This window comes from Poecilia mexicana, unplaced genomic scaffold (assembly GCF_051168715.1).
Source record: "Poecilia mexicana isolate PSO_F unplaced genomic scaffold, ASM5116871v1 scaffold_2, whole genome shotgun sequence".
NCBI classification, from domain to species: Eukaryota; Metazoa; Chordata; class Actinopteri; order Cyprinodontiformes; family Poeciliidae; genus Poecilia; species Poecilia mexicana.
Window position 1 is genome coordinate 57,949,435 of NW_028263371.1, and position 27,010 is coordinate 57,976,444.

The following is a 27,010-nucleotide window of genomic DNA, read 5'->3' on the forward strand; positions in this document are numbered from 1 at the left end:
CATTAATTATCCCTCATTCCAGCAGCGATCCGCCTCATGTTGTACAGAGAAAAACACAATCTACAGCAGGTTTGCTGCCTGCTGGGGTTAAAGGTCAGGGAACGCCCTCACCTGTTCTCAGATTTTACCTCAGCAGATGAAACATGAATTTCATTTGCTAACCATGTCTCATCATGCACTCTGAATGCAAATTCTGAACTTTGACCCAGATAGATGAGCGCGTCCGGTCAGAGGAACGCCACAAACTGAGAAAACTTTACTTTAAAAGAAGGAGAAACGTTTTCTGACTCCTTCCTGTTGGAGACGAGCAGCGGCGGTGGAGCAGAACCTGCTCCTGCAGGCTCCAGCAGCGCAGCAGACTGTTGTCTTTAGACCAGCCAGACATTTCTGCTGCTTTAAGCCTGATTGAGCCTTTTGTTGTGTGACTGAGGCAATCATGGTGACGCTGCAGCGTCTTGTTCTCTGTGAATGTTGGTGGGATTACAGCCGAGTGAGGAAGAGGAGAGTTTCCCTCCAGGCACACAAACCTTTGACTGCCTCCGCTCTTTGGGTTAAATCTCCGGATCAGGATGAGATCTGCTTCTTTAATCATCTCTTGTTCTGGTTGAGGATCTCCTAAAAAGTTCAGGTGAAGGTGAATTTCTGTCCCCTGGATGTTGTAATGAGGAAAACAGGCACCTGAGCTGGAACCAGAACAGACTGCATGTTTCAACAAGTCTTATTTCAGACTTTTTAGGACCTTTTTTATGCCTCCATGAATGAAATTTAAGCTGAAAAAATTCTTGCTGTTTTAAAGTTGTGAAGTTTCTGTTTGTGGCTCTTGGCTTTGAGCTCCTTCATGACTCTACAGCCTGAACCACCACAGGTTTCCTATCAACGCTCCCAGCCTCGTCTGGGTTGGCAACAGAAATGGGCCGGTGACAAAAGCAAACACCATCATCATCCAGCCAACTGGACGTAAAGGCCCTGCCACATGGGAGGCGACGTTGCTCCTCTCCATTCATTTCCTACGGAGCTAGCATGATGAGGCAGCAACCTCGAGCTGTCCTCCAGCCAAGAGACCGATAGCTTTCACGCAGGGGAACTTTGTACATGTAGACATGCAGAAAGGGTTAGCGACACCACCAATCTGGGCCTAGAGAGCGCTGTCGTCTCCATCACGTTTCATCGACTGCAGAGGACACAATTGTTGTTTGAGTGTGGAGATGAGGCCCAACAGATTTGCTTTCACCAGTGGAGCGTTACGCCGGAGCTTTCCTGGCTGTTTGAGAGACTGACTCGGAGTCGGCTGCCTCCCAGAGTGTTTGCTTCAGAGGCGGAACCAGAACCCGGGCCGGTCTGCTGCCTGGCGGCTGTGAGGTGTGTTTATAAAGTGGAGCTCTGGAGGCTCGGCTCTTCCCGGTGGACGCGGGGTGAGGAGGGCTCAGCAGGACCTTCTATCACCCAGACAGCTGCTTTGTTCTGCAGGCTGCAGAGACGCATCAGGGTTTGATTTACGGCCCGTCCTCTCTGAGTGGAGACACGGGGGACAGACCCACGGCTGCTTCCTGAGGAACCACCGACGCTCATCGTTTCCTCCTCAGCGGGTCGCTTTCCGACCCAAAACAGGAATTTTTCCGTAAATTGATTTTTTTTGTTCTGATTTCAGAAAAAAAAAATCTTAAAATAAATTAGATTTATGATCAAACACATGAAACTGGAATGGAAATGATTAAGCTGCAATGAAGTACAATTATTAAGATTATAACAATAAATTTGAGTGAATGTAGAAATATAGACTAAATAAACTGAGTGGATTATTTTATCTGATTCAAATGAATGGAGTGGATTAAAGTGGATCCTGAACTGATTTAATCATGAAAACGTTGAAATGAGAAGAGGACATTTTACATGAAATATAAAATGTATTAATAACCAGATAAATGGGAGCTGAATGAGATGTAACTGGAATAATTAACATGGAACAACAGACTGACTGGAATGTGGCCGAACAACTAAATTGTATTTACAGTTTTATTCCTTGAACTTTTCCAGGTTTTGTCACATTACATCCACAGAAAAATATATTTTATTGGGATTTTATATGAATGACCAACAATAAAAAACTGAAATGAATAAAATGTTCCAATCTGATTTCACTGAATCAGAGTAAAACTGAACAAATTGAACTGGATGAACTGAACTATTTCAGCTCTGGGTCCCAGAATAAATGAATCTGTCGCCTGTCCTCCAGGACGCTGAGAGGATGTGGAGCTTTGAGGGACGAGAGGTGAAACAAAGAGGCCAACAGGCGGGGGAGGGGCGCTCAGACAGGAAATTCCAGCAGGAAGAGTTGGCTCGGTTCCTAACGACACAGCGCCGCGCCAACACACACACACACACACACACAGCTCAGAGAAGAAGCAACTGAAACCCAGAGTTAGCGGTGCCGGTTCTCCAGAACCTCATGAAACCCAGAGGGTCTCTGGTTCTGGACAGATCCACATGGAACCTCCAGGGAGAGTAAACGGTACCGGGTTCGGACCAGAACATCACAACTCTGGGATGAGATCAAACTCTCCAAGAACTAAAACCAGAACCTCAAACTGGATCCAGACCCTGAACTGGTCTGTCTAACAGAACCAGTATACTATAATATACTATAGTATATTGTGCTATACTGCACTGTACTCTATTGTATTCTATTATCCTGTATTCTGCTCTGTTCTGAGCGTAGAGCCCGGTCTTGTGGTTCTGGTTCTGATGCTTTATGGATTATTAATTCTGGTGAATATTTGGCTGTTTTCTGATTCAGGAGGAAGGATTTTTCTCTGACGAAGTTCGATGATTAAAATCTCTCCATGTGGGCCTCAGGCCTGTGTTTACATGTGGTAACCATGGCGCCCTGATTGCTTCCTGCTCCGGTTCCTGTCCCGGCCTGTTTGCAGACCCGACCCGGCCCGTTCCTCCCTGTGAGCCTCATCCATCACGGAGCTGCTGCTCCTCTTATCGTCTCACCTGAGCAGAGGCTAATTGGTGCCGAGGGAAGCAGCAGCAACTCTCATCCAGATCTCTTACTCTCTCAACAAAACTACAAATGAAGCTTAAATCAAACTTTAATCAAACCTCGCTTTTGCTGCCGACGGGGGAAACGTCTCTGTTGATGACATGACAGCCATGAAATGACCAACGTGGATCATCTGGATGTGGATAGGAACCTTCACACCCCTGATGAAGAAGAGCGATGAGCTGCCAGACTGAGCAGCCCCTGATTTATCGCCTGGCGTCTCCCCACAGAGCCAGAGCCATCAGTGGATCAACACACGGCTCGGTTCAGGCAGGAAACTAGATGTGGAGCCAAGAGCAGATCCGCCGGACCCAACGGAGGATCAGCCGTCAGAAGATGGATGGATGCTGAGTTTATGGAGAATCTGTGCTTTTAATGCATTGCTGCTGCAGCTGCATTGCTGCTGCAGTCGGTCCGCTGCAGCGCCCCCCGCAGGCCGGCCGCTGACTCTGCAGCCGGATAATTTCATCCGGCCCAGCGAGCGGCGCCGGAGACAAACCAGTGGTGATGCTGACAGACTGCCGCTGCTCGGTGCTGCAGCAGCTGCTGCAGCTCTGGAGCCTCGGGGGCTCTGCTGCCGCCATCACTAAGCTCCGCCTCCAACGACGATCCTTGGCCTCTGACCTTTCCTCCTGGGTCAAACTGCTTCCTGTCTCATAGATATTTTCTGCTTTGAGTTCCAGCAACAGGATCAGGGGTGAGGGGTCACGGTCAGGGTCAGCAGCCCTTCAGAAGCCAAAGGAAAACAAATAACTGCCGTCAGTTCCCGGATCGGCCCACCGACCCGGTCCACCGTAACACCGGGTTCGGACCTGCAGTTCTTCTGCCGCCTCATGAAGCGCCGAACGCTCCTGGACCAGACGGCCCGCCCTCCACCTGTTGCTGTTAGCAGCTTCCTCTGAGGAAACCGGGTCACAAGACGCCAACAAATGGACCGACCAGCTTCTGTCCAGAACTACAAAGATCCAAACATGCAACCGCAGTGAATTAGGATCGGTCTGCAGATCTGCAGGCGGGCGGCCCAAACCAGCAGCCTCAGCTATAACAACGAACAGAACCGACACCGACTGCTGCAGCAGAACCGAGGATTTTTACTAAACAATGAAAACTTCTGGACGATGGAGCTCATAAAAGCAGCTGAGATGAAATAATAAAAATAACCGGACCGGACCGGACCAGAAAGCAATAAAAGATAGTCTGAGCTACGGGATGAGCAGAACCGAACCCGTCTGGTGAAGCAGTCCAGAACCGCTCCGGTCCATAATTACAGGTTTTCCTCAAGAAACGAAACATTAAAACCTGCAGAGGAAAATTACAGTTTCCCTGAGAGGAAATGTCAACAAGTGGAGAGAATCCTGCTGATCCGTGGGAACCGTCACCGGAACCACAGCGGCGTGGAGCCAGCCGGTTCTGGTTCTGACCCGTTACGGATCGTAGAGAAATCGGTTTTTGCTTCAGCAGCTCAACTTTGAACTCATCCAGAAATCAGAAGAAAATATGAAAACCAATAAAATCTCCAGAAGTTCAGTGAATTCTAAAGTTATTATTTCTGAACCTCAAATTATTATTAAATGATAATATTTCAAATCATTAATATTTGTTTTTTTACCACATTTATAACAATTTTTCTCTGTCAAATAAAGAACCCGGTAAGTGTGTTCTGTGTTCCAGTTTGACCCGGTTCCATCGGGTTCTGATCAGCTCCATTTGGACTCGTTCAGATTTCACTGATTTTCACAAACTAACTGGAAAAAGTTTAGATTTTTAATAATAATCTGATAGCTGATGGTGTCATGAAATCGGTACCGGCCCGATGCTCTGACCGGGTAACGGTTCCTCCTGGGCGGAGCCAGATCACACGCCATGTTTATTAAATCTGACAGGCTGGATTTGAATCGAAATATTTTAGTTGCATATTCAGAAAAACGTGTAAAAACTTGAAGTGATCATTTTAACACATTTTCAGCAACGAGGCTGAAAATTATTATTTTGAAATTGTTTTAAATGTCTGCAGCAGCGTTAATAATTTGCTACAGACGGAGCCGGTTGCTAACTACTCACTTTCAGTACTTGGAATAGGCCAAGTACGCTGAAACCCTTGGTCTGGGCATCCCTAACAACAATAATCATAACAATAATTGCACGATAATATCAGAGCTTAATTAGGAAACTGTTTCCCTCCATGCTTGATGTTTGGCTCGGATCGGGTCGGTTCCGGCTCTGCAGTAGACGTGTCTGTACCTGCAGCTCCGGGTCGGGGATGACCCGCTTTGCTTTGAAGCCCGAGCCAAGAATTCACAGGAGCAGCGAAGAGCGCCGGGAAATCACCAGGCAAACACACACACACCTACACACACACACACACACACACACACCTACACACAGCAGACATGCTTCTCCCTTTGTAAACCCCCACATGATTCCTCGGCGATGCTGACAACAGAACCTGAACTGGAAAACGATTCAGGATGCTAACGATGAGTTCGACCCTGAACTGCAGGAAGATGCATCAGTCAGACTGGACAACATTTCTATCTATGTCCTTGATCTTGTGTTTCCTGCCAACACGTAAAAATGAGCAGAAGCTAATGCTAATGTTAAGATGGCTGTCGTCTTCTCCTTCCGGCTGACGGCTGAGACCCGCTAACAGCAAAACCCTCGGTTTCTGATTCTGCTGCATTTTAGTCCTGTAAAGTTCGAACACGATGAACAAACTGTGATGTGGCATGAAGTTCATTGAAGTCGAGAAAATTGGGGATATTTTATGTTAATAATTGGTTTAAAAGCTGCTCATGGGAAATCTGAGCTAACGTGAGGGGTTAGCATGCTAATGTTTATACAGCAGGCAGTGAAACGCTGCAGCAATAAATAAATGCAGAAACTTATAGGAACCAGGATCGGGTTTCTGTTCAAACGGGCCGGTTGGGTTTGGACCTGCAGCCAGGCCATCCCTGGGACCAACTCTTCATCGTCCAGAACATAGACATAAATACGTAGACGCCTCATGGAGCGGGTCGGCCCGTTGCTGCGATACGTCACAGCGTCCGCCATATTGAATGTGGAATATGTGCCAGTAAGCTAATACAGGTAAATGGGCCGAACTTAAGTTCCGTTCTACAAAGTATTTTGAGCTCATTCCTGTCATTGACACATTTTCACACACACTAATATATTTAGCAATCAAAGAAATGACTAGAGAGAGTTTCTAACTTTTGTTGTGATTAATTGTTTTGGGGCATTTCTGATAAAGAGCACAATGTTTTATTTGATAGAAATTATTCTGATCATTTTTATATTAACATTGATGAACAGACACTTTTACAGTGTTTAAAGGACATATTTACATAATTCCATGATTTAATATACATTTAACATTTCAAGACAAGAAACAAATTATTTTCTTGTATTTATTTTTTATACATTGAGAAATGACTTGATTTATAAATCAGTCATTGTCAAACATTAAACTACATATTTTTCTTACTTTTTTCCAGAGAATTTACAGAATGTCAACTCTGCTATTGACAGCAAAGAGTGAAAATAATTCCAACAGAGTAAATTATTTTTATTTCATTATATAAGCGACATTAATACACTAATACTTCAGATTGAGATATTTAAAAATACACAAAAAGTGAAAGAATTAAAACATTTATTATACTGGGAGCACTGGCCACAGGCTTCAGTCTGCTGGTCACACTGGGAGAACTCAATGACTTCTGAGACGTCCAGGTTCACAGGCTGAAGCCGAGGATAAAAGAGAAATGATCCAAAATAGAAACTACATATATGTTTCCTTCACCTTCATAAAAAGCCATTTTCAGCATGTTGGGCTCTGACTCGTAGCATCTTTATAGCTAAATACCGACATGGAGAAGCTGAGCTGGAAACAGACTGAAGAGCAGCAGCTCCAGCTCTGATCCTGACTGATCTTTCCTCACTAAATCCTCTGGTTTCTAATGAACTTCTCCTCTAACAGCGGTTTTTCATCACCTCTCATTAGAAAACAGTGTGAAAACGTTAGCTGCTATGCTAACAATCTGCGGTTATTTCGGGCCAATTTAGCTACATAGGAAATATTTCTCGGTTGTTTAGAAGTGAATTTCTGGCTGCAAAGTAATTCTGATCTTTCATCCTTACCTGGGGAAGGTAAAGCCAATGAATCCAGTTTGTTTCGTAAAGCGGTTGAAACACACAGAACAGGACTGAAGGAGCTCCGATCCTCTGCTGCCCATAGAAGATGGCGGACGCTGTCAGCGCTCAGTGAGGGGTCTACGTATTGATGTCTACGGTCCAGAACGTTTTAGGACGTTTGATCCACAGTTTGACCTTTGACCCACAGAACCGCTTAGTGGACCAGTTCTGATGTAAGACAGTTCATTTCTGCTTCATGTGTTTAATAAAGGCAGAAGGTTCCCCAGCACCTGTGTACCATGCAGAGACGCTGTCCTGGTCAGACTCTGTCCTGCAGGGACCAGGACAGAGTCTCAGCAGGACAGAGTATCCCCGTCCAGGAGGCAGCAGGGACTTTTTGACTGTCAAACTTTCCTGGAAGCTGGTTGCTTCTCCAGCATCAGGCTTTATTGAGCCGCTGGAACGAGAAGCTGCAGGATTCGACACCTGATGGAGCCGCTCTCCTCAGGTTTCGGCCCGATCCACGGCCAGCCGAGAAACCAGGAGGAAGAGCTGCTGCAGCCACAGATACCACAAATATCAGAGTTCAGGATCAGATATTTATCAGTTTCCTTTCATAAAGTCTCACATTTTACAGGAATTGTCATAACTGCAGCATAACTGGGAGCAAAGAGCATTTCTAACCAGATTCCATTCAGTTTTTCTAATATAAATGCTTCACATTTAATACAAATGTTCCCATTTTCAGGACAGAGAGAATCGTGTCTTCAAATGTTTCCTCTGGATCTGAACACCTTTACATACATTTATTGGTTCATTTTGACATCTGAAGCTGCAGGAAGGAAACATTTCTGTGACAATTACTGCAAAAATGTTGGGGGGGGGGCCTGAGGGACATGGGGACGAAGGGGTCAGGGTGGGGGGTTAGGGTACCACCAGGGAAACCTTTACACTCAACCTGCAACCCAGAATCACTGAGTCCATGATTAATCTGCTGACCTTTCCCAGTCCAACCAGTAAGTCTGGATCCATAGAGAAGATGGTGGAGGTGGGCGGAGCTAAATCAGGACATTCCAGCACAGACTGGAGATCGGGGTCAAAGTTCGCCTTGAACCTTCAGCCAGAGGTATTATGGGATGGTTTAGGTCAGAGCAGAGTCATGGTTAGAATGACATAGTTAAAGTTCAGACCTGAATCCAACTGTGGAAATTCTGCAACTGCAGCAATGTCATCACAAATCACCAAATGTTATGGTCATGTGACCCGATGGCAGGTCATGTGACCTGCCGGTCAGAATATGTGAAGGAAGCAGTTCCACATGTGAACACCTGGAGGACCCAGAGGACTCGCTGGGAGTCGGGTTGCAGCGTCTCGGCCTGTAGGCGCACGCTGGGACGCAGTGAGACAGAAGGACAGATGAAGGACAACGGTCCCAGTGTCCCTCGTCCATCGCTGCTTCCACAACATTTTCACTGAACTGGTCTGGCAGGACCAGACACGTCCCCCTGAGACATGAGCAACCTGAGCTGCTTTCACAACAGACAAGATCCTTAATCCCAGATTAGCGTCTGCTCAGGATGTTGCAGCATTAAGGGATCGCTGTGCAGCCTCAAATCAAAAATCTTTCTTTGTTTTGCTCACAGATGTAATTTATGGCTGTTAGCTTGAAGCTAACTCTTTGACGCTAGCACCAAGCGACACCGTGTCCGGCTCACTCAGCAGTCCCTCCACCATTGCAATGTTCCCACAAAAAAAACATTGAGTTGAAGTGATGCTAAATCCCACCTGCAGGTGGCACTATGTCTCATTACTCTGCTTTCTCAGTCTTACTTCATGTCAAGTTAAAGTCCAACATTGATGCAGCGAGTAACAAAAATGGAGCGATGGAAGTTCTTTAAACCGTAAAAGTGTCTGCTTCATTTTTCCCTCATTTTTTATCTTTGATATGTACATTTTGGATGGAGTTTAAAAATTCTGGAACATTTCTTTCTAATATTTCTAAAGTAGCTTCACAATGCCAGTAATTATGATTATCATGAGCCACTGAAGCGATATAATGTATCAACTTCGCATTTGCACAAAAAGATGCCGGGATTGCTTCCAGAATCTCAGAATCAAGAAAAACTGGAAGGATTTCAGAAGGAGCAGCAGCCTGGAAATGCCTGAAACACTCAGATCGTTAACCGATCATGGGCTGAGAGCGTGAACCAGCAGACCAATCAGAGCCCAACCCAAGTCAACCAGAGCCAAGCACGCCCTGTTCACGTGATCCGTATGAGCACAATAATCTGAGCAGAATAAGTTTTATATCAAATTATAAAGCAAAGAACAAGTTAAAAGATAATAAAAAGAATAATGATTATCAAAGAACATAAAAGATAATAAAAAGATAATAAAAAGATAAAAATACAAAATACCATATCAAACTCCTTCACTTTTCATGCAGTTTTGCTGATAAACCGTGTTTCGGAGGCGATGTGTTTATGCCGTGACGCTAATGAGAGCGCACGTATCCATGGAAACAAACGATAATTTGTAATGTTGAGCATTTAGTTACATATCTAACACACGCTTCACTCTGACACTCCTGCGCCTTGTGTATGGTATACCAGGAAGACCAAAGAGTGCCAGGGTTTGTACCATTCATGGAAAACCTGGAAAGTCATGGACAGTCATGGAATTTGCAAATAAGGGCAAAAAATTGTGTTTTTCTCTGTGTGGTGCATGTTTCTATGGTTCTTGTCTCGACCGTTGAGGACTCGGGATTTTATTTCTAGACCCATCCATCCATTTTCTAACACCCTTGTCCCCGTGGGGTCAGAAGGTGCTGCTGCCTCTCCAGCGAAAGTTTCGGGTGAGAGGCGGGGTCACCAGGACCTGTTCTCTCCCCCCTGTCTGCGTCAAATGGTTCGATCCTGTTGGAGCTTCAGAGTGACGCCGTCAGCACCAGTCAGTGGAAATCACGAACGATGGTGGCAGTTACTAAGCTGCTAAGAAAAGTTATAAAATCAGGTTTTCAAAAGAAAGAGAGAGAAAGAAAAAGGCAAGAGTGTTAATTTATAACCCAGTTTTTCTCCAAGAGAGGTGAGACCCTCCTCCTGGTTCTGATTGGTGGTTTTGGTCAGAACGGAGCATTACTTTAACCAGTAATAGTTCAGGATGGAGGTGGAGGAGATTGATTGTTTTCACAGATTATCTGTCTCATAACAAACTGCTACGACATGGTGACAGCTTTAACAAATATGGAGAAAACAGATTTTTATTAAAGTTATACTGCAGCTTGAATAAAATGCAACTACATGGCATGTTTAGAAGTCTGGATTGCTTTATGTGTATTTCACGTTGCTTTTGGCTGTTGCTCATGGGGAGACATTTCAGTATCTAAAACTAATAGAAAAAAATTAAACAACCTACCTGCATACTGGATGTGGACTGTTGGATGTTAAATTCATGAGCAGTAAATATTGTGCTAGTTATCAGTATTGAACCACAGAAAGCAAGGCAGATGCAGGCCTTTAAAATTGTGACGCTTTTTATGGGTCAAATTGACAAAACAAATTGTAACAGCAGCTGCGTGGGGGGGGGGGGCAAACAAATTTTTTGTCAGGGGGCCCAAGAGTCCTTGCGGCACCCTGCGCACACACACACCTAGGGAGAATTTAGAGAGACCAATTAACCTGACAGTCATGTTTCTGGACTGTGGGAGGAAGCCAGAGTACTAGAAAGAACCCACCATGCACAGGGAGAACATGCAAACTCCATGTAGAAAGACCCTGGGCCGGGAATCGAACCCAGGACATTTTTGCAGTGCTAGCAACTGTGCCACTCTGCAGCCCCTATTTCTATTTCTACACCACAACTGTGGAAATGTCACTAAACTGCCAGCATATTGTCCAGAACAACAACTTTGTTTTCACTGGATGTAAAACATACCGATTCAAATCCAAGCCATAACGTGATTTACTAATTACATGTTTCTACTGTCAGCCTCGCAGGCGGCGCTCTGAGACATGCGCAGTTTGTCTCAGAGCGGGAGAAGATGTCTGGCTAATCGCCGGTAATAAGCGATGAGCATCAGGGAGTCCTTTCTCACATGGCGGACGACAGAAAGTATGACAGCGGGACGCAGGAAAGAAAGACATGAGCGGGACAGGGAGGTGATAACGAACATATCTAAGCTAACTGGGTTTTATAAAGTCATATTGGACATGGAACAGAACCACCGTCCCTCTCTGCGTTTTGAGCGTCAGGCGCGTCTGATTTACATTCAAAGTCTACGTGGAGGCGCGTCGAGGGCTGGTGCGGCGCGTTAGACTTTGAATGTAAACCAGATGCGCCTGACGCTCAAAACGCGTTTGGTGTGAACGCACCATTAGCCTCCAGCTAGCAGCAGCGGGAGGAACTGTCCTACTGCTGCTGCCGAAGATCAAAGCGTACAAATTAGCTCGAGTGTGTCATGCCCTGCCCTGACCTGCAGATAAAATCCAGTCCTAAAGTAAAAGTTTTGACCAGGTTTGACTGTAAGAGGGGGAATACTCAGCCTGACTGTCTGAGCTTGGTGGAAATAAACCTGATAATTACAGAGAATGATTCAGTTGATAAAAATTGAAAGGAGAAAGGGAGACAGATAAAAAAGATGAAGGATAAATAAATACAGTACATGGAGAATGAATAGAGAACATTGTCAAGTTTTCCTTCCTTAGGCATGTTCTCTCAAATATGTAGACATGTTCAAGATGTTCCAGTATTTCTTTAATAACCACTAAATGTACACTGATTACAGTAATCAACCGTTCTGCAGACAGATCAAAAAGAAAGCAGCGGCGCACTGATTGCAGTTTTCTGGCCGATCTTTAAAAGACCTGACTTGCTGATTTGTTTTGTTTGTGCAAAATATAGTGAAAAAGTAACTAAGTTGGTGTGACTGTTGTAAACCATGCAAATAGAGAGTTGACCTGGTTAACCCTCCATCTTGGCAGAGCAAAAGGAAACGGTGGCCGATTACGGTAGAGGCCCCACAGTGACTCAGGCCCAGGGACCCACGCCCTCCTGAGTCCGGCCCTGTGTTGCACAGACAATACTGCGACTAAATTCTGCAATATAGTAATGCAACATTCAGGAACGAACCGATTCCTCTGAACGATTCTTTACTGTGAACGATAGTAAAGAGCCAGTTCTCAGTTTTTTGTTTCTGTAATGCTCTGCACACACTGCAGTAGCTATTATTATATTAAAAATCTATATTTATTTATCATTGAATTAGCTTCTGATGGAAGGTGTTGCACTCTGTTCTGAACTTTTATAGAAGCAGTTAGTTCTGCATATGTACAGTCTTGTGTTTGCATTACTGTAATATGTTTTTGTTTATGACACTATCATCATATGATTCCTCAGTTATTATATTGACACTTTTCAGTTCGCGCCAGTCTGTTGGGATTCATATCCACATTTCTGTCATTTGTACTTCCTCCCCATCTGCCTGCTTTTTCACATGTTTGCTGTAGTTCAACTTGGTGGCTTTAGGTCTGTCAGTCATACAATTCTGAACCTGTTGTTTGTGGGTCATGGAAAATGATACCGAAGGTCATGGAGAGTCATGGAAAAGCCATGGAATGTTTTTTTTCTAAATACCAGTGGGAACCTTAAGTGCAAAATTCTGTCACAACTGAAGCCACAAAACCAGCCAATCAGACGGATCACTTTCATCCAATCAGAGTATTCATTGGATGAAAGAGAACCAATCACAACCAACACGTCAAAATTCTGTAGGAAGTGGCAGAAATCACCAAACTGATTTGCAGAAAAACACGACGATTTGACATATTTGAATGTTGCAGCTTAAGAGAGAAAACCTGTTTTGTTCATTTCAGCTGTCATAAAACCCACAGGAAGGACTTCCAGTTTGGACTGGGCTGATCCTGGTTAGAATGTAAAACCTGTACCGGATACTGTGGGCTTGTTCTGACGTAGAGCAGACTAATGGACCTGATGGTTCTGAGAGTTCTGTTGGTTTTGATGGACCTGTTGGTTCTGTTGGTTCTGGGCCTATTATTTTTTGGCCTAAAGAGGAGCGATCTAGAGTCATAGATCTAGAGTCAATGCACAGCTTCAGTTATTACAACTAAAACCAGCGATCAGCCCAAAACCTGGGAGTAGTGATGACCTCTGACCTGAACATTCAGAGCCACATTAAGACAGTCACAAAGTCGGCCTTCTATCACCTGAAGAATCTCCAGGATCAGAGGACTGATGTCTCAGATCAGAGAAACTCATCCAGGCGTTTATCTTTAGTCGCATTGATTCCTGCAGCAGCATCTTCACAGGTCTGACTAACAAATCAATCAAACAGCTGCAGCTGATCCAGAAGCTGCTGCTGCTGTTCTGACTAAAACCAGGAAGACGGGAACACAACACCAGTTTTAAGGTCCCTACACTGGCTCCCTGTAGCTCAGAGGATAGACTTTAAAATACTGTTAGTTTATAAATCACTGAACGGCAATACCTTAAAGATCTGTTATTGCTGTACCAACCGTCTAGACCAGTGGTTCTTAATTTTTTTTGAGGTACCGAACCCACCAGTTTCATAAGCGCATTCACTGAACCCTTCTGTAGTGATAAATAAAATATGATTTTTTTTCCAAATTCTAGTTGGGTCACCCCAAGATCACCAAGTCTTCTTCAAAGGTAGAGTCTCTGAGATCAGTTCTTCAAAATATAATCAGTGTTTTCAGCAAAGGTGAGCTGACTGTCCAGGAACGAGCCAAATGTACCACAGTTTCAACAGGTTGGCCATCGAGAGAAACTGGAACCACTTTAAGGTTTTGTTTAGGTCATTTAATTAGCTCTACATTCTTAAGAAAATGAAAAATGAATAATAAATAATAAAGACTTTGCGGTATTCTGATTTAGTAATGTAATTATATTATTTGTGTTACCACCTCCACACCACTAGAGGCAGTAGCAGGCCCGAAAAGATGCGACTAAGAAGCAGATTTAGAAGTACAGCAAAAGCTACAGAATTTGGTAAAAACTGAGTTTTGCTGAAGTAATTAAAGACACAAGTTCAAATCCCTGCTGAGAGGAGCTCCTCCAATCAGAGCTCCTCTGCAGCTCTGATTGGCTCAGCAATGTAACGTGATCCTCTGCAGCGAAGCGGGGCGTCATCACGACTTTACACAGTGTGTCTTTACCTCCGCGGCAGAGGCTCCGCTGAACCCCTGAGACCGACTCATCGAACCCCTGGGGTTAAGAACCACTGGTCTAGACCCCTCAGGTTCTGGTTCTGGTTCTGGTCTGCATCCTCGGAACCAAAACCAAATGAGGAGAAGCAGCATTCAGCTTCTATGCACCACAAATTTGGAACAAACTTCCAGAAAACTGTAAAACAGCTGAAACACTGAGAGCCTTTAAATCTCGACTTATAACCCACCAGTTTAGAGCTGCTTATGGCTAAATTAGGGTTTTGATTTTATTTGATTGTTTATTACTCTGTGATTTTGTTTTTAATGATGTAAAGCACTTTGAAATGCCTTGCTGCTGAAATGTGCTATAGAAATAAAATTTGATTGATTGATGGTTCTGTTGGTTCTGGTGGACCCCTGCCTCTGTTTGGGCCCGGCGGTCGGTCCCTCTCTCTGCCCGTCGTGGTTCCTGCGGCTCGGTTCTGGCCGCTCCTCCTCCTGTGTTAGTAATTCATAAGGCCGAGGCCCAAACTGGATCCTCCGCCTCATTATGAGGAGTTTTCATCGCTCTAATGCAAACATGAGCTCTCGTCATTCACAGAGGGTCTCTCCGGCCCTCATGGGGTCCAGCTGCTTTTCTCTTCAGCAAGATTATAAAAATTCAGCCTACATGGCACACCGTGGTCATAACACCATCAATAATTCATGCCATGGCCATCTCAATATTTTCTTCTCTTGTTTGAAGAACTTGAGGTTCCTTTTGTGGAGGTGCCAGCTTCTGGACTGGCCCACTTTCTCCTCAAACATCCCTAAACAATTAATGATGGCAGGCCACCAAGTCCATCATTAGGCGCAAATAAAGCCACACTGTCATACGACATCTTGTTAGCATTTCAAAGACGACCCCCGCCTAGACTCGCTCCTGCTCCACGCCGGCCACTGCCATGCCAAGCAGGTTTTAGTAATTCATGAAATTTACACTCGGGAGGTGAGACAACTGTCCTTGGCCTCATTAGAGCATTTCTCATCACAGATTCTCTGACATGTCGGCTCAGACTCCGGGTCGGACTCTTTTCATGAGCCAGCTGGCTTCTCATCATCCCACGTTTCCTGTTATTGCAGCGCACATCCGCCACAACAACCAAAGAACAACCAGAGAGAGAACAATCGCAGAAAACAACCAGAGAGAGAACAACTAGAGAGAGAACAACCGGAGAGAGAACAATGGCAGAAAACAACCAGAGAGAGAACAACTAGAGAGAGAACAACCAGAGAGAGAACAACCAGAGAGAGAACAATCGCAGAGAACAACCAGAGAGAGAACAACCGGAGAGAGAACAACCAGAGAGAGAACAATCGCAGAGAACAACCGGAGAGAGAACAACCAGAGAGAGAACAACCAGAGAGAGAACAATCGCAGAGAAACACCGGAGAGAGAACAACCAGAGAGAGAACAACTAGAGAGAACAACCGTAGAGAGAACAACCAGAGAGAGAACAATCGCAGAGAACCACCGGAGAGAGAACAACCAGAGAGAGAACAACCGTAGAGAGAACAATCAGAGAGAGAACAACCAGAGAGAGAACAACCGGAGAGAGAACAACCGGAGAGAGAACAATCGCAGAGAACAACCGGAGAGAGAACAACCAGAGAGAGAACAATCGCAGAAAACAACCAGAGAGAGAACAACCAGAGAGAGAACAACCGGAGAGAGAACAACCAGAGAGAGAACAACCAGAGAGAGAACAACCGGAGAGAGAACAACCGGAGAGAGAACAACCAGAGAGAGAACAAACAGAGAGAGAACAACCAGAGAGAGAACAACCAGAGAGAGAACAACCGGAGAGAGAACAATCGCAGAAAACAACCGGAGAGAGAACAACCAGAGAGAGAACAATCGCAGAGAACAACCGGAGAGAGAACAACCAGAGAGAGAACAATCGCAGAAAACAACCGGAGAGAGAACAACCAGAGAGAGAACAATCGCAGAAAACAACCAGAGAGAGAACAACCAGAGAGAGAACAATCGCAGAAAACAACCGGAGAGAGAACAACCAGAGAGAGAACAACTAGAGAGAGAACAACCAGAGAGAGAACAACTAGAGAGAGAACAACTAGAGAGAGAACAACCAGAGAGAGAACAACCGGAGAGAGAACAACCAGAGAAAGAACAACTAGTGAGAGAACAACCAGAGAGAAAACAACCAGAGAAAGAACAACCGGAGAGAGAACAACCAGAGAAAGAACAACCGGAGAGAGAACAACCGGAGAGAGAACAACTAGAGAGAGAACAACTAGAGAGAGAACAACCAGAGAGAGAACAACTAGTGAGAGAACAACCAGAGAGAGAACAACAAGAGAGAGAACAACCAGAGAGAGAACAACCAGAGAGAGAACAATCGCAAAGAACAACCAGAGAGAGAACAACCGTAGAGAGAACAACCGTAGAGAGAACAACCGTAGAGAGAACAACCAGAGAGAGAACAACTAGAGAGAGAACAACTAGAGAGAGAACAACCAGAGAGAGAACAACCAGAGAGAGAACAACCAGAGAGAGAACAACCAGAGAAAGAACAACCAGAGAGAGAACAATCGCAAAGAACAACCAGAGAGAGAACAACCAGAGAGAGAACAACCGTAGAGAGAACAACCGTAGAGAGAACAACCAGAGAGAGAACAACTAGAGAGAGAACAACCAGAGAGAGAACAACCAGAGAAAGAACAACCAGAGAGAGAACAATCGCAAAGAACAACCAGAGAGAGAACAACCAGAGAGAGAACAATCGCAAAGAACAACCAGAGAGAGAACAACCAGAGAGAGAACAATCGCAGAGAACAACCGGAGAGAGAACAACCAGAGAGAGAACAACCAGAGAGAGAACAATCGCAGAGAACAACCGGAGAGAGAACAACTAGCGAGAGAACAATCGCAGAAAACAACCAGAGAGAGAACAACCAGAGAGAGAACAATCGCAGAAAACAACCGGAGAGAGAACAACCAGAGAGAGAACAACTAGAGAGAGAACAACTAGAGAGAGAACAACCAGAGAGAGAACAACTAGTGAGAGAACAACCAGAGAGAGAACAACTAGAGAGAGAACAACTAGAGAGAGAACAACTAGAGAGAGAACAACCAGAGAGAGAACAACCAGAGAGAGAACAACTAGAGAGAGAACAACCAGAGAGAGAACAATCGCAGAGAACAACCGGAGAGAGAACAACCAGAGAGAGAACAATCGCAGAAAACAACCGGAGAGAGAACAACCAGAGAGAGAACAACTAGAGAGAGAACAACCAGAGAGAGAACAACTAGAGAGAGAACAACTAGAGAGAGAACAACCAGAGAGAGAACAACTAGTGAGAGAACAACCAGAGAGAGAACAATCGCAGAGAACAACCAGAGAGAGAACAATCGCAGAGAACAACCGGAGAGAGAACAACCAGAGAGAGAACAACCAGAGAGAGAACAACCGTAGAGAGAACAACCGTAGAGAGAACAACCAGAGAGAGAACAATCGCAGAGAACAACCAGAGAGAGAACAACCGTAGAGAGAACAACCGGAGAGAGAACAACCAGAGAGAGAACAACCAGAGAGAGAACAATCGCAGAGAACAACCGGAGAGAGAACAACCGTAGAGAGAACAACTAGCGAGAGAACAACCGTAGAGAGAACAACCAGAGAGAGAACAACCAGAGAGAGAACAATCGCAGAGAACAACCGGAGAGAGAACAACCAGAGAGAGAACAACCAGAGAGAGAACAACTAGAGAGAGAACAACTAGAGAGAGAACAACTAGAGAGAGAACAACCGGAGAGAGAACAACCAGAGAGAGAACAACCAGAGAGAGAACAACCGGAGAGAGAACAACCAGAGAGAGAACAATCGCAGAGAACAACCGGAGAGAGAACAACCAGAGAGAGAACAACCAGAGAGAGAACAACTAGAGAGAGAACAACTAGAGAGAGAACAACTGGAGAGAGAACAACCAGAGAGAGAACAATCGGAGAGAGAACAACCGGAGAGAGAACAACCAGAGAGAGAACAACCGGAGAGAGAACAACCAGAGAGAGAACAACCAGAGAGAGAACAATCGCAGAGAACAACCGGAGAGAGAACTAGAGAGAGAACAACCGTAGAGAGAACAATCGCAGAGAACAATCGCAGAGAACAACCAGAGAGAGAACAACCAGAGAGAGAACAATCGCAGAGAACAATCGCAGAGAACAACCAGAGAGAGAACAACCATAGAGAGAACAACCAGAGAGAGAACAACCGTAGAGAGAACAACCAGAGAGAGAACAACCATAGAGAGAACAACTAGAGAGAGAACAATCGCAGAGAACAATCGCAGAGAACAACCAGAGAGAGAACAACCATAGAGAGAACAACCAGAGAGAGAACAATCGCAGAGAACAATCGCAGAGAACAACCGGAGAGAGAACAACCATAGAGAGAACAACTAGAGAGAGAACAACCGTAGAGAGAACAACTAGAGAGAGAACAACCGTAGAGAGAACAACCAGAGAGAGAACAACCAGAGAGAGAACAACTGGAGTGTCTACCTCTGCTCATGCTGCTGGGCGACAGTTTCTTGGGAATCTCGGAGAAGCTGCTCCCATCCGGGCCAGAGCCTTTGACTTCCTTTTTGTCCATGCTTCTGAATCCACCTGGAGAGAAACAGGACACAGGTAGATATTAGACAGGTAGATAGATGATAGACAGGTGATGAGGTCAGCAGTGTGTTTGACTTGGTGGGAGCGACAGCATCGTCGTCTGCAGAGAGCAAACACAGCAGCAGTTTGAAAGCAGATTTGCTCCCGACTCCTGGGTCAGGGTCAAAGGTCAGTGCTGTTTGATGAAGGCCTGACTGTCTTTTGGAGCTGCAAGAAGTCGACTGAGGGTGCTCTGCCACATTTGATCCATTTCTGACCACAAAGTTCAATTTTATTCAGAGCAGTGGAAGGAAGTGACTGAAGTTTTTAAACCATTTATAGAAGTAACAATCTGAAAAGTGTGGCATGCAATTATATTCATCCCGTCTGCGTCAGAACACAGTGGAGCCTCCACTGCAGCTCTGCTGGGTTTGTTCTCCTTTAGATCCAACTGGATGGAAAACAGCAGTTTTCTTCCCACAGAGCCACAGTTGAATTCAGATCTGGACTTTGACTAGGCCATTCTAACCCATGAGTCTGTTCTAAGCATCCCATAACACCTCTGGCTGCATGTTGAGGGCGGTCTCCAGGTTTTCCTCCAGGACTGTCCTGGTTTAGATCTCTGCAGCTCCTCCAAATGGCGACAGCTATATTTCATGAGTCACTAGACTGTAGAAAGGTTTTCCAAATCGGATTCTCTTGAAGATTTGGGAATTGAGGTAAAAGACCATAAAAAAGCCTGACACAAACTCCCAAAATGAATTATTTTATTGACCTTAAAGAGTTTCTATCTGTAATATTCAGTGATTACTGTTTAATAAATGTGGGAGATTTCAACATCCATGTTGACAAACCCAAAGACAGAGAAGCAAACAGCTGATGAGGCACTTTAAAACTTTGTTCTGATTCAAGATGTTAAATCTGGAGCTGATGATCAGTCAGGATGTGACTGATGTTTGATCGATTCAGTTTTATCCATCAGCCAAACATTTCATCAGTTCTTCAACTCGCCTTTAAACACTCACCGGACACTTTATTAGGTATGCCAATCACATGGCAGCAACTCAATGCATGTAGGCATGTAGACATGGCCAAGACGATCTGCTGCAGTTCAAACTGAGCATCAGAATGTGGAAGAAAGGTGATTTAAATGACTTTGAACGTGGAATGGTTGTTGGTGCCAGATGGGCTGGTCTGACTATTTCAGAAACTGCTGACCTATTGGGATTTTCACTGATGAGTCTTGATTTCTGCTGCGACATTCGAATGGCCGGGTCACAATTTGGTGTCAACAACATAATAGCGTGGATCAAGCCTGCCTGGTATCAACGGTTGAGGCTGGTGGTGGTGCAGTGGTGTGGAGGATATTTTCCTGGCATACTTTGGGTCCATTAGCACCAATTGAGCATCATGTCAACACCACAGCCTACCTGAGTATTGTTGCTGACCATGTCCATCCCTTATGACCTCAGTGTACCATCTTCTCATTGCTACTTCCAGCAGGATAATGCTCCAGGTCATAAAGTGCGACTCATGTCAGACTGGTTTCTTGATTATGAGTTCACTGAACTCGACTGGCCTCCACAGTCACCAGATCTCAGTCCAATAGAACCTTTGGGATGTGGTGGAACGAGATTCGCATCATAGATGTGCAGCTGACAAATCTGCAGCAACTGCCTGATGCTATCATGTCAACATGGACCAAACTCTGAGGAATGTTTCCAGTACCTTGTTGGAACAATGTCACCAAGGATTAAGGCACTTCTGAAGGCAAAAGGGGACCAACTGGTACTAGCCAGATGTTCCTAATAAAGTGGCCAGTGAGTGAACATAACTAACCTTAACCTGTTAAACCAGGGAGAAAACTAACCTTAACCTGTTAAACCAGGGAGAGAGGTGTTTTAAACACAGCAGGTGTCAAACTAGTGGAATGGTTCTGGATCAATCTCAGCCCATCCCCAACCTTCGTTCATCAGCAGCATTGCTGGAAAATCTGTTAAACAGTTAACCAGCTGCTTCCAGTCTGGTTCCCATGATTACCGCAGCACTGAGCCTGGCCTAGTCCAAGAGTTTAGTGACATCCATATAAACACAGACGGTGGAAGAACCACAGTCCTGGTTCTGGTTCTGTTGGACCTAGTGTTGTTCATGACATGTCACTGAACCGACTGGAGAACTGGGTCGGACTCTCCAGTCCAGAACTCAACTGGTTCCAGTCCAACATGAAGAACTGGGATTTCTTTGTTTCAAAGGGAAACTTCTCATCCAGAGGTCAGAGGTCACAATGTGGTGTATCCCAAGGCTCCATCCTAGGACTCCTCTTTTTCTATATCTATATGTTCTCACTCTTGCTCTCAGGTTACAACAGGAAATAAGATCAGTTACCATGATCTACGTTACCATGTAGACCTGAACATTCAGAGCCACATTAAGACAGTCACAAAGTCGGCCTTCTATCACCTGAAGAATCTCCAGGATCAGAGGACTGATGTCTCAGATCAGAGAAACTCATCCAGGCGTTTATCTTTAGTCGCATTGATTCCTGCAGCAGCGTCTTCACAGGTCTGACTAACAAATCAATCAAACAGCTGCAGCTGATCCAGAAGCTGCTGCTGCTGTTCTGACTAGAACCAGGAAGACGGAGACATAACACCAGATCTACAGTCCTTCACCGGTGTTCTGTCAGATATCCATACATTGTCAGGATAACATACATGCAGTCAGTACCATGTCCGCGCATTAAGAAGTCCGACCGTCAGTGGAGTTGTCAGTTTAGCATACGCAACAAGTTATGACGAAAATAAGTCATTACATTTTTAATATTATCATATAATATAATAACTAGATAGTTATACATGTGTTGTCGTGGTTTTAAAGTGTATTTAAAGCAGGTCTGGCTGCAGCTGCAGTCAGTTACAACACACGCCCGTAAAACTCATTAACCGCTAAGTCAGGATGCCATACAGCTGTTAATAATAAAGTGTATGATGATCTACGTCACGATTCTATGTTGTTGATTAACCTGTTACCCAAATTTGGGTCCTCTCGTGACAGGGGTGTCAAACTCCAGTCCTCAAGTGCCACTGTCCTGCAACTTTTAGATGTGCCTCTGCTGCACCACACCTGAAAAGAATAATCAGGTCATTAGCAAGGCTCAGGAGAACCGATCTACACAGCGAGGAGGTAATTAAGCCATTTCATTCCACTGTTTTTTACCTGTGGCACCTCTAAACACTGCAGGACAGCGGCCCTTGAGGACTGGAGTTTGACACCCCTGTCATTGTGAATGACAACCTGTGAATGACAGGTTAAATAAAATCATATGGTAATGACTGCATATACATGTCTGAGCTAAGGTATGACTATCTGACAAGGTATGCTGATCTGACAGAACAGCGGCTCCCTGTAGCTCAGCGAACAGACTATAAAATATTGTTAGTTTATAAGTCACTGAATGGTTTAGCACCACAATATATTAAAGATCTGTTATCGTTGTATCAACTGTCTAGACCCCGCAGGTTCTGGTTCTGCTTTACATCAGAACCAGAACCAAACATGGAGCAGCAGCATTCAGCTTCTATGCACCATAAATCTGGAGCAAACTTCCAGAAAACTGTAAAACAGCTGAAACACAGAGTTGCTTTCAGGCTAATCCAGCTGTTTGGAGTTTATTAGTAATAAGTGGAACGCTGATCAACCTTTTTGATGCGTATTGATGATTTTGATGATATTTGACAAAATGTAATGTTTACTGCTTGTCTCATAATTTGTGACTGTCTTTAAACCACCTTGTTGCTGAAATGTTCCACCCAAATAAGGTTGACTCGACTTGCTCCGATCCGTCCGTGTCCTGGCAGGTCTTGACTCGGCTGGATTTTTTTCGATTTTTATTCTGAAATAAAATAGTTTACCTTCTATGAAGACTTGAAGATGTGACGTGTCAGAGGACACAGTAAACCGTGTCAATTGTGTCATAAACCTGTTTGAGGCATTTTCAGCTGAACTGAACTCGTGGCTAAAAGTCCAGATCAGCATCGTGAGCTGATCCTTCAGCAGTTGATTGCTCAGTGATCTGCTGAGCCTGAATGTGTGAAGAGCTGCTTTGGCTTCCTGTGGATTTCCAACATGTCGTCCTCCAGTGAGAGCCGTGTCTACCGGGGCGGTGCCGGTCACCTGTCAGGGCGCCAGGGTAAGCCGATTAGAGGTGGGTGACCAGCAGCTTTAGGGAGCTTGTTTTTCCCTCCTGCCTGGAGCGTCCAGCAGCGAGTCGCCTTGTCTGGGTAACGGTGACTCCAAAGCTCTGCCAGCAGAGCGCTCCCTGGTGGCTTAGAGGGGAACAACCAGCGGCCGGCGGTCTCAGGAACATCTGGCAGCTCCCTGAATGCTGCTACATCTACTGCTCTCCAGTTGGGTCTCTGAAATAGGAGCCAGGTTCTGGAGAAGTGTTGTGGGGCCGGCACCACAAACGGTCATCACAAGAAGGAATGGAATCATTTCTTGTTAAATTCAGGGAAACTGGAAAGTAAACCTTAAATTAGCTTTGAAAAATGTCCTGAAGTTCACCCGTCCTTAATTCAGAGTCCCTGCAGACCAGACCCGAGGACAGGGACGTCCAGCTCTGACGGGCGGGTCCAGCTGTCAGGAAGCAAGCGGACAGATGGCGTCGGCCAAAGGTGAACCAATGACAAGGGCGCGCTCCTTCTTCTGTCTGCTGGTCGGCAGGGCGGCCCGACGGGACAAGCGCCTCCTGATTCCACCCAGAGTCATGTGACCGCAGGCCGCAGAGAGCCGGATTGGGCCCGTTTCTCTGAGACACCAACAAGGTTCCTGGAGGTAAGGTTGGTTTTCCGACCTGCTGGAGAAACATCCAAGTGGAACAACGACTCCAGAAGCCAGAAGGTACTCTGCGTAATGTCAGAGTTTTCACTATTTAAATCTTGATCAAACATTTTCCATTCTTCCACGTTTATTTAGTTTGGTTCTTCCTCCACAGTCAGCCCACCTAAAAATACTCTCCATCTCCCACTTCATCCACCATTGTTACAAAAACAAATATTTCCTCTTCGACCAGCAATGCATCTTGGGAAATGGTGGGCAGAGTAGGAGGAACAGCTTTCGCTGCTTGGCCTTCGAAGGACGCAGGTCCTGAATCTGGACTCAAGCTAACGGTGCTACCAACCAGCTTAGGTAATTTTATTTATATAGCACATTTTCAGCAACAAGGCAGCTCAAAGTGCTTTACATGAATTAGAAGGAAAAATAAATAAAATAACAAACCAAAGGAAAGAGCAAAAGAAGAAAAATAATCTAATAATGTTGGTCTAAAGTATATCAACTAGATACTCCTTGTCTGGGTTGCTAGATAAGTATTCTAAGTATGCTCTAAATTTGCAAAAGTAGACCCTAACCCCTACTCCACAATTTCTAAGTAAAAATAAAAACTAAATGTTCCTGTTTTGGAAGTAGTTTTTCTGTATTCTAAGTTTATTCTAATTCCTTTTCTGGGTTAATAGTGAGTATTCCACAGTTTATAAAACAAAAAAGAAGTATGCACATAGCAACATTGAGACAAAACAAGGACATGAGTGAAAGGCGGTGACATTATGAGTGTATGCATTTGTGTGTTGATTTACATGGCCATGATCCGTGGAGCTCAGTCTCCCTGTAATAGTCTGATATGATGGTGTTATCTAGGAGCAAGTCTTTGGGAGCGTCCAGCTCACAGTCGCATGGATAACAGGACGGGGTGAGGAGGGAAGGAGCGTGATGTTCACATATCTCCAGGAGATTTGAAATATGCAGCCCTTCCAGAGCTGACACAGGCAAGCAGGTTCAGATACAGAGTGTTTTAGGTAGATTTTAAATTTCCCCTACAGTCTCACCAATATAACTCAGTTCATCCCAATTATCCAAATTAGTGTGACTGTTCCACTGAACCAAAGCTAGCAACTTCTCAAAGATCGATTCCATCCCGTTAGTGAGTTTTGAGTCCTAAGCTGGGCTGTGAGTCTCAGTAAGACTCACATCCAACTTACACCTCGGTCCCACAGCATGTCAGTCTGAGTTTTCAGACGGATTGGGTAGTCGGCCCAATCCGTCACAAATTTGTCGACATGCCACGTATCCGTCAACTCCAAACAGAAACCCTATTATCATGAATCTTAATAAATCCAGGGTGAATCCCGCCGGGTGTGTCCCTGCAGGACAGGAGGGCTCTACTCCGCCCAGTCTCTCATCGGGAAAATTTGATCGATTGCATTGAGAGAGCAGCTGACCAGATCCATAATTTGTAGATTTGGAAGATATGCAAAAAATAAGGCTCCAAAAAAGAGAAAACAGCCCTGCCAGCTAGCTTAGCTTGCCGTCCTCTCAGTGTTTGATGGTTTTCTGCTCGTTGCTCCACCAGTTCTCCATCTGATTTCTGTGGATTGTTCATGGTGGAACAACATTCAGAGCCTGAGAATGAAGACCACGAGCAGCAGAATACTTAGTTACAAGCTGACAAGTCAATCAATCAATCAATTGAATTTTATTTGCATAGCACATTTCAGCAACAAGGCATTTCAAAGTGCTTTACATCATAAAAACACAAAAAACACAAAGTCAGGCAAGAATCAACAATCGAAACATTACATTTAATCAAGTGCCATTGTTAAATTCTTACTCGATTATGTTTCAAAGGCGACTCTAACCAGGTGGGTTTTAGTCTAGAATTAAAGGCATTTAGTGGGAAAATTATTATAATATCTGCTTGTTACAGTGTATCACAAAAGTGAGTACACCCCTCACATTTCTGCAGATATTTAAGTAAATCTTTTCATGGGACAACACTGACAAAATGACACTTTGACACAATGAACAAGAACTGGGCGGGTGGTGTAGAACCGGGTGGTGTAGATCTGGGTGGTGTAGAACCGGGTGGTGTAGAACCACGTGGTGTAGAACCGGGTGGTGTAGAACCGGGTGGTGTAGAACCACGTGGTGTAGAACCGGGTGGTGTAGAACCGGGTGGTGTAGATCTGGGTGGTGTAGAACCGGATGGTGTAGAACCGGGTGGTGTAGAACCGGGTGGTGTAGATCTGGGTGGTGTAGAACCGGGTGGTGTAGAACCGGGTGGTGTAGAACCAGGTGGTGTAGAACCGGGTGGTGTAGAGCCGGGTGGTGTAGAACCGGGTGGTGTAGAGCCAGGTGATGTAGAACCGGGTGGTGTAGAACCAGGTGATGTAGAACCGGGTGGTGTAGAACCGGGTGGTGTAGAACCAGGTGGTGTAGAACTAGATGATGTAGAACCAGGTGGTGTAGAACTAGATGATGTAGAACCAGGTGGTGTAGAGCCAGGTGGTGTAGAACCAGGTGGTGTAGAACCAGGTGGTGTAGAACTAGATGATGTAGAACCAGGTGGTGTAGAACTAGATGATGTAGAACCAGGTGGTGTAGAGCCAGGATGGTGTAGAACCAGGTGGTGTAGAACTAGATGATGTAGAACCAGGTGGTGTAGAACTAGATGATGTAGAACCAGGTGATGTAGAACCGGGTGGTGTAGAACCAGGTGATGTAGAACCGGGTGATGTAGAACCGGGTGGTGTAGAACCGGGTGGTGTAGAACCAGGTGGTGTAGAACTAGATGATGTAGAACCAGGTGGTGTAGAACCAGGTGGTGTAGAACCAGGTGGTGTAGAACCAGGTGGTGTAGAACCAGGTGGTGTAGAACCAGGTGGTGTAGAGCCAGGTGGTGTAGAACCAGGTGGTGTAGAACCAGGTGGTGTAGAACCAGGTGGTGTCTCTACCCTCCTGGTTCTAGTCAGATCTCCAGCTGCAGCTTCTGGTCGTCAGTCTGACCTGCTGCAGGAATCAAACCACTAAATCCTGGATGAGTTTCTCTGGTCTCAGACTTTAGTCCTCTGGGCCTGAATGTCCTGCAGCTGCTAGAAGGTCCACTGAGGAACCGAAGGGTCAGGGCAGAGGTCAGAGGTCAGCCTGATCTCTGGTCTCCAG

General features: G+C 45.2%; 1 protein-coding gene and 1 pseudogene across 2 annotated transcripts in view; one reads left to right on the plus strand and one right to left on the minus strand.

Moving 5' to 3' along the window:
• Positions 1 to 27,010, minus strand: part of LOC106908601 (transcription activator GLI2.L-like) — a 72,592-nt gene that overhangs the window by 32,743 nt on the left and 12,839 nt on the right. For both annotated transcript variants that reach the window (XR_015762328.1, XM_088003674.1), the window contains exon 2: positions 18,926 to 19,030. Coding sequence is in view for 1 of the 2 variants with exons in the window: in XM_088003674.1 (XP_087859800.1) it covers positions 18,926 to 19,016 (91 nt within the window). In the remaining variant the exon portion in view is untranslated. The remainder of the gene's footprint in view (positions 1 to 18,925; positions 19,031 to 27,010) is intronic.
• LOC148160999 (uncharacterized) lies at positions 14,753 to 18,499 on the plus strand (annotated as a pseudogene).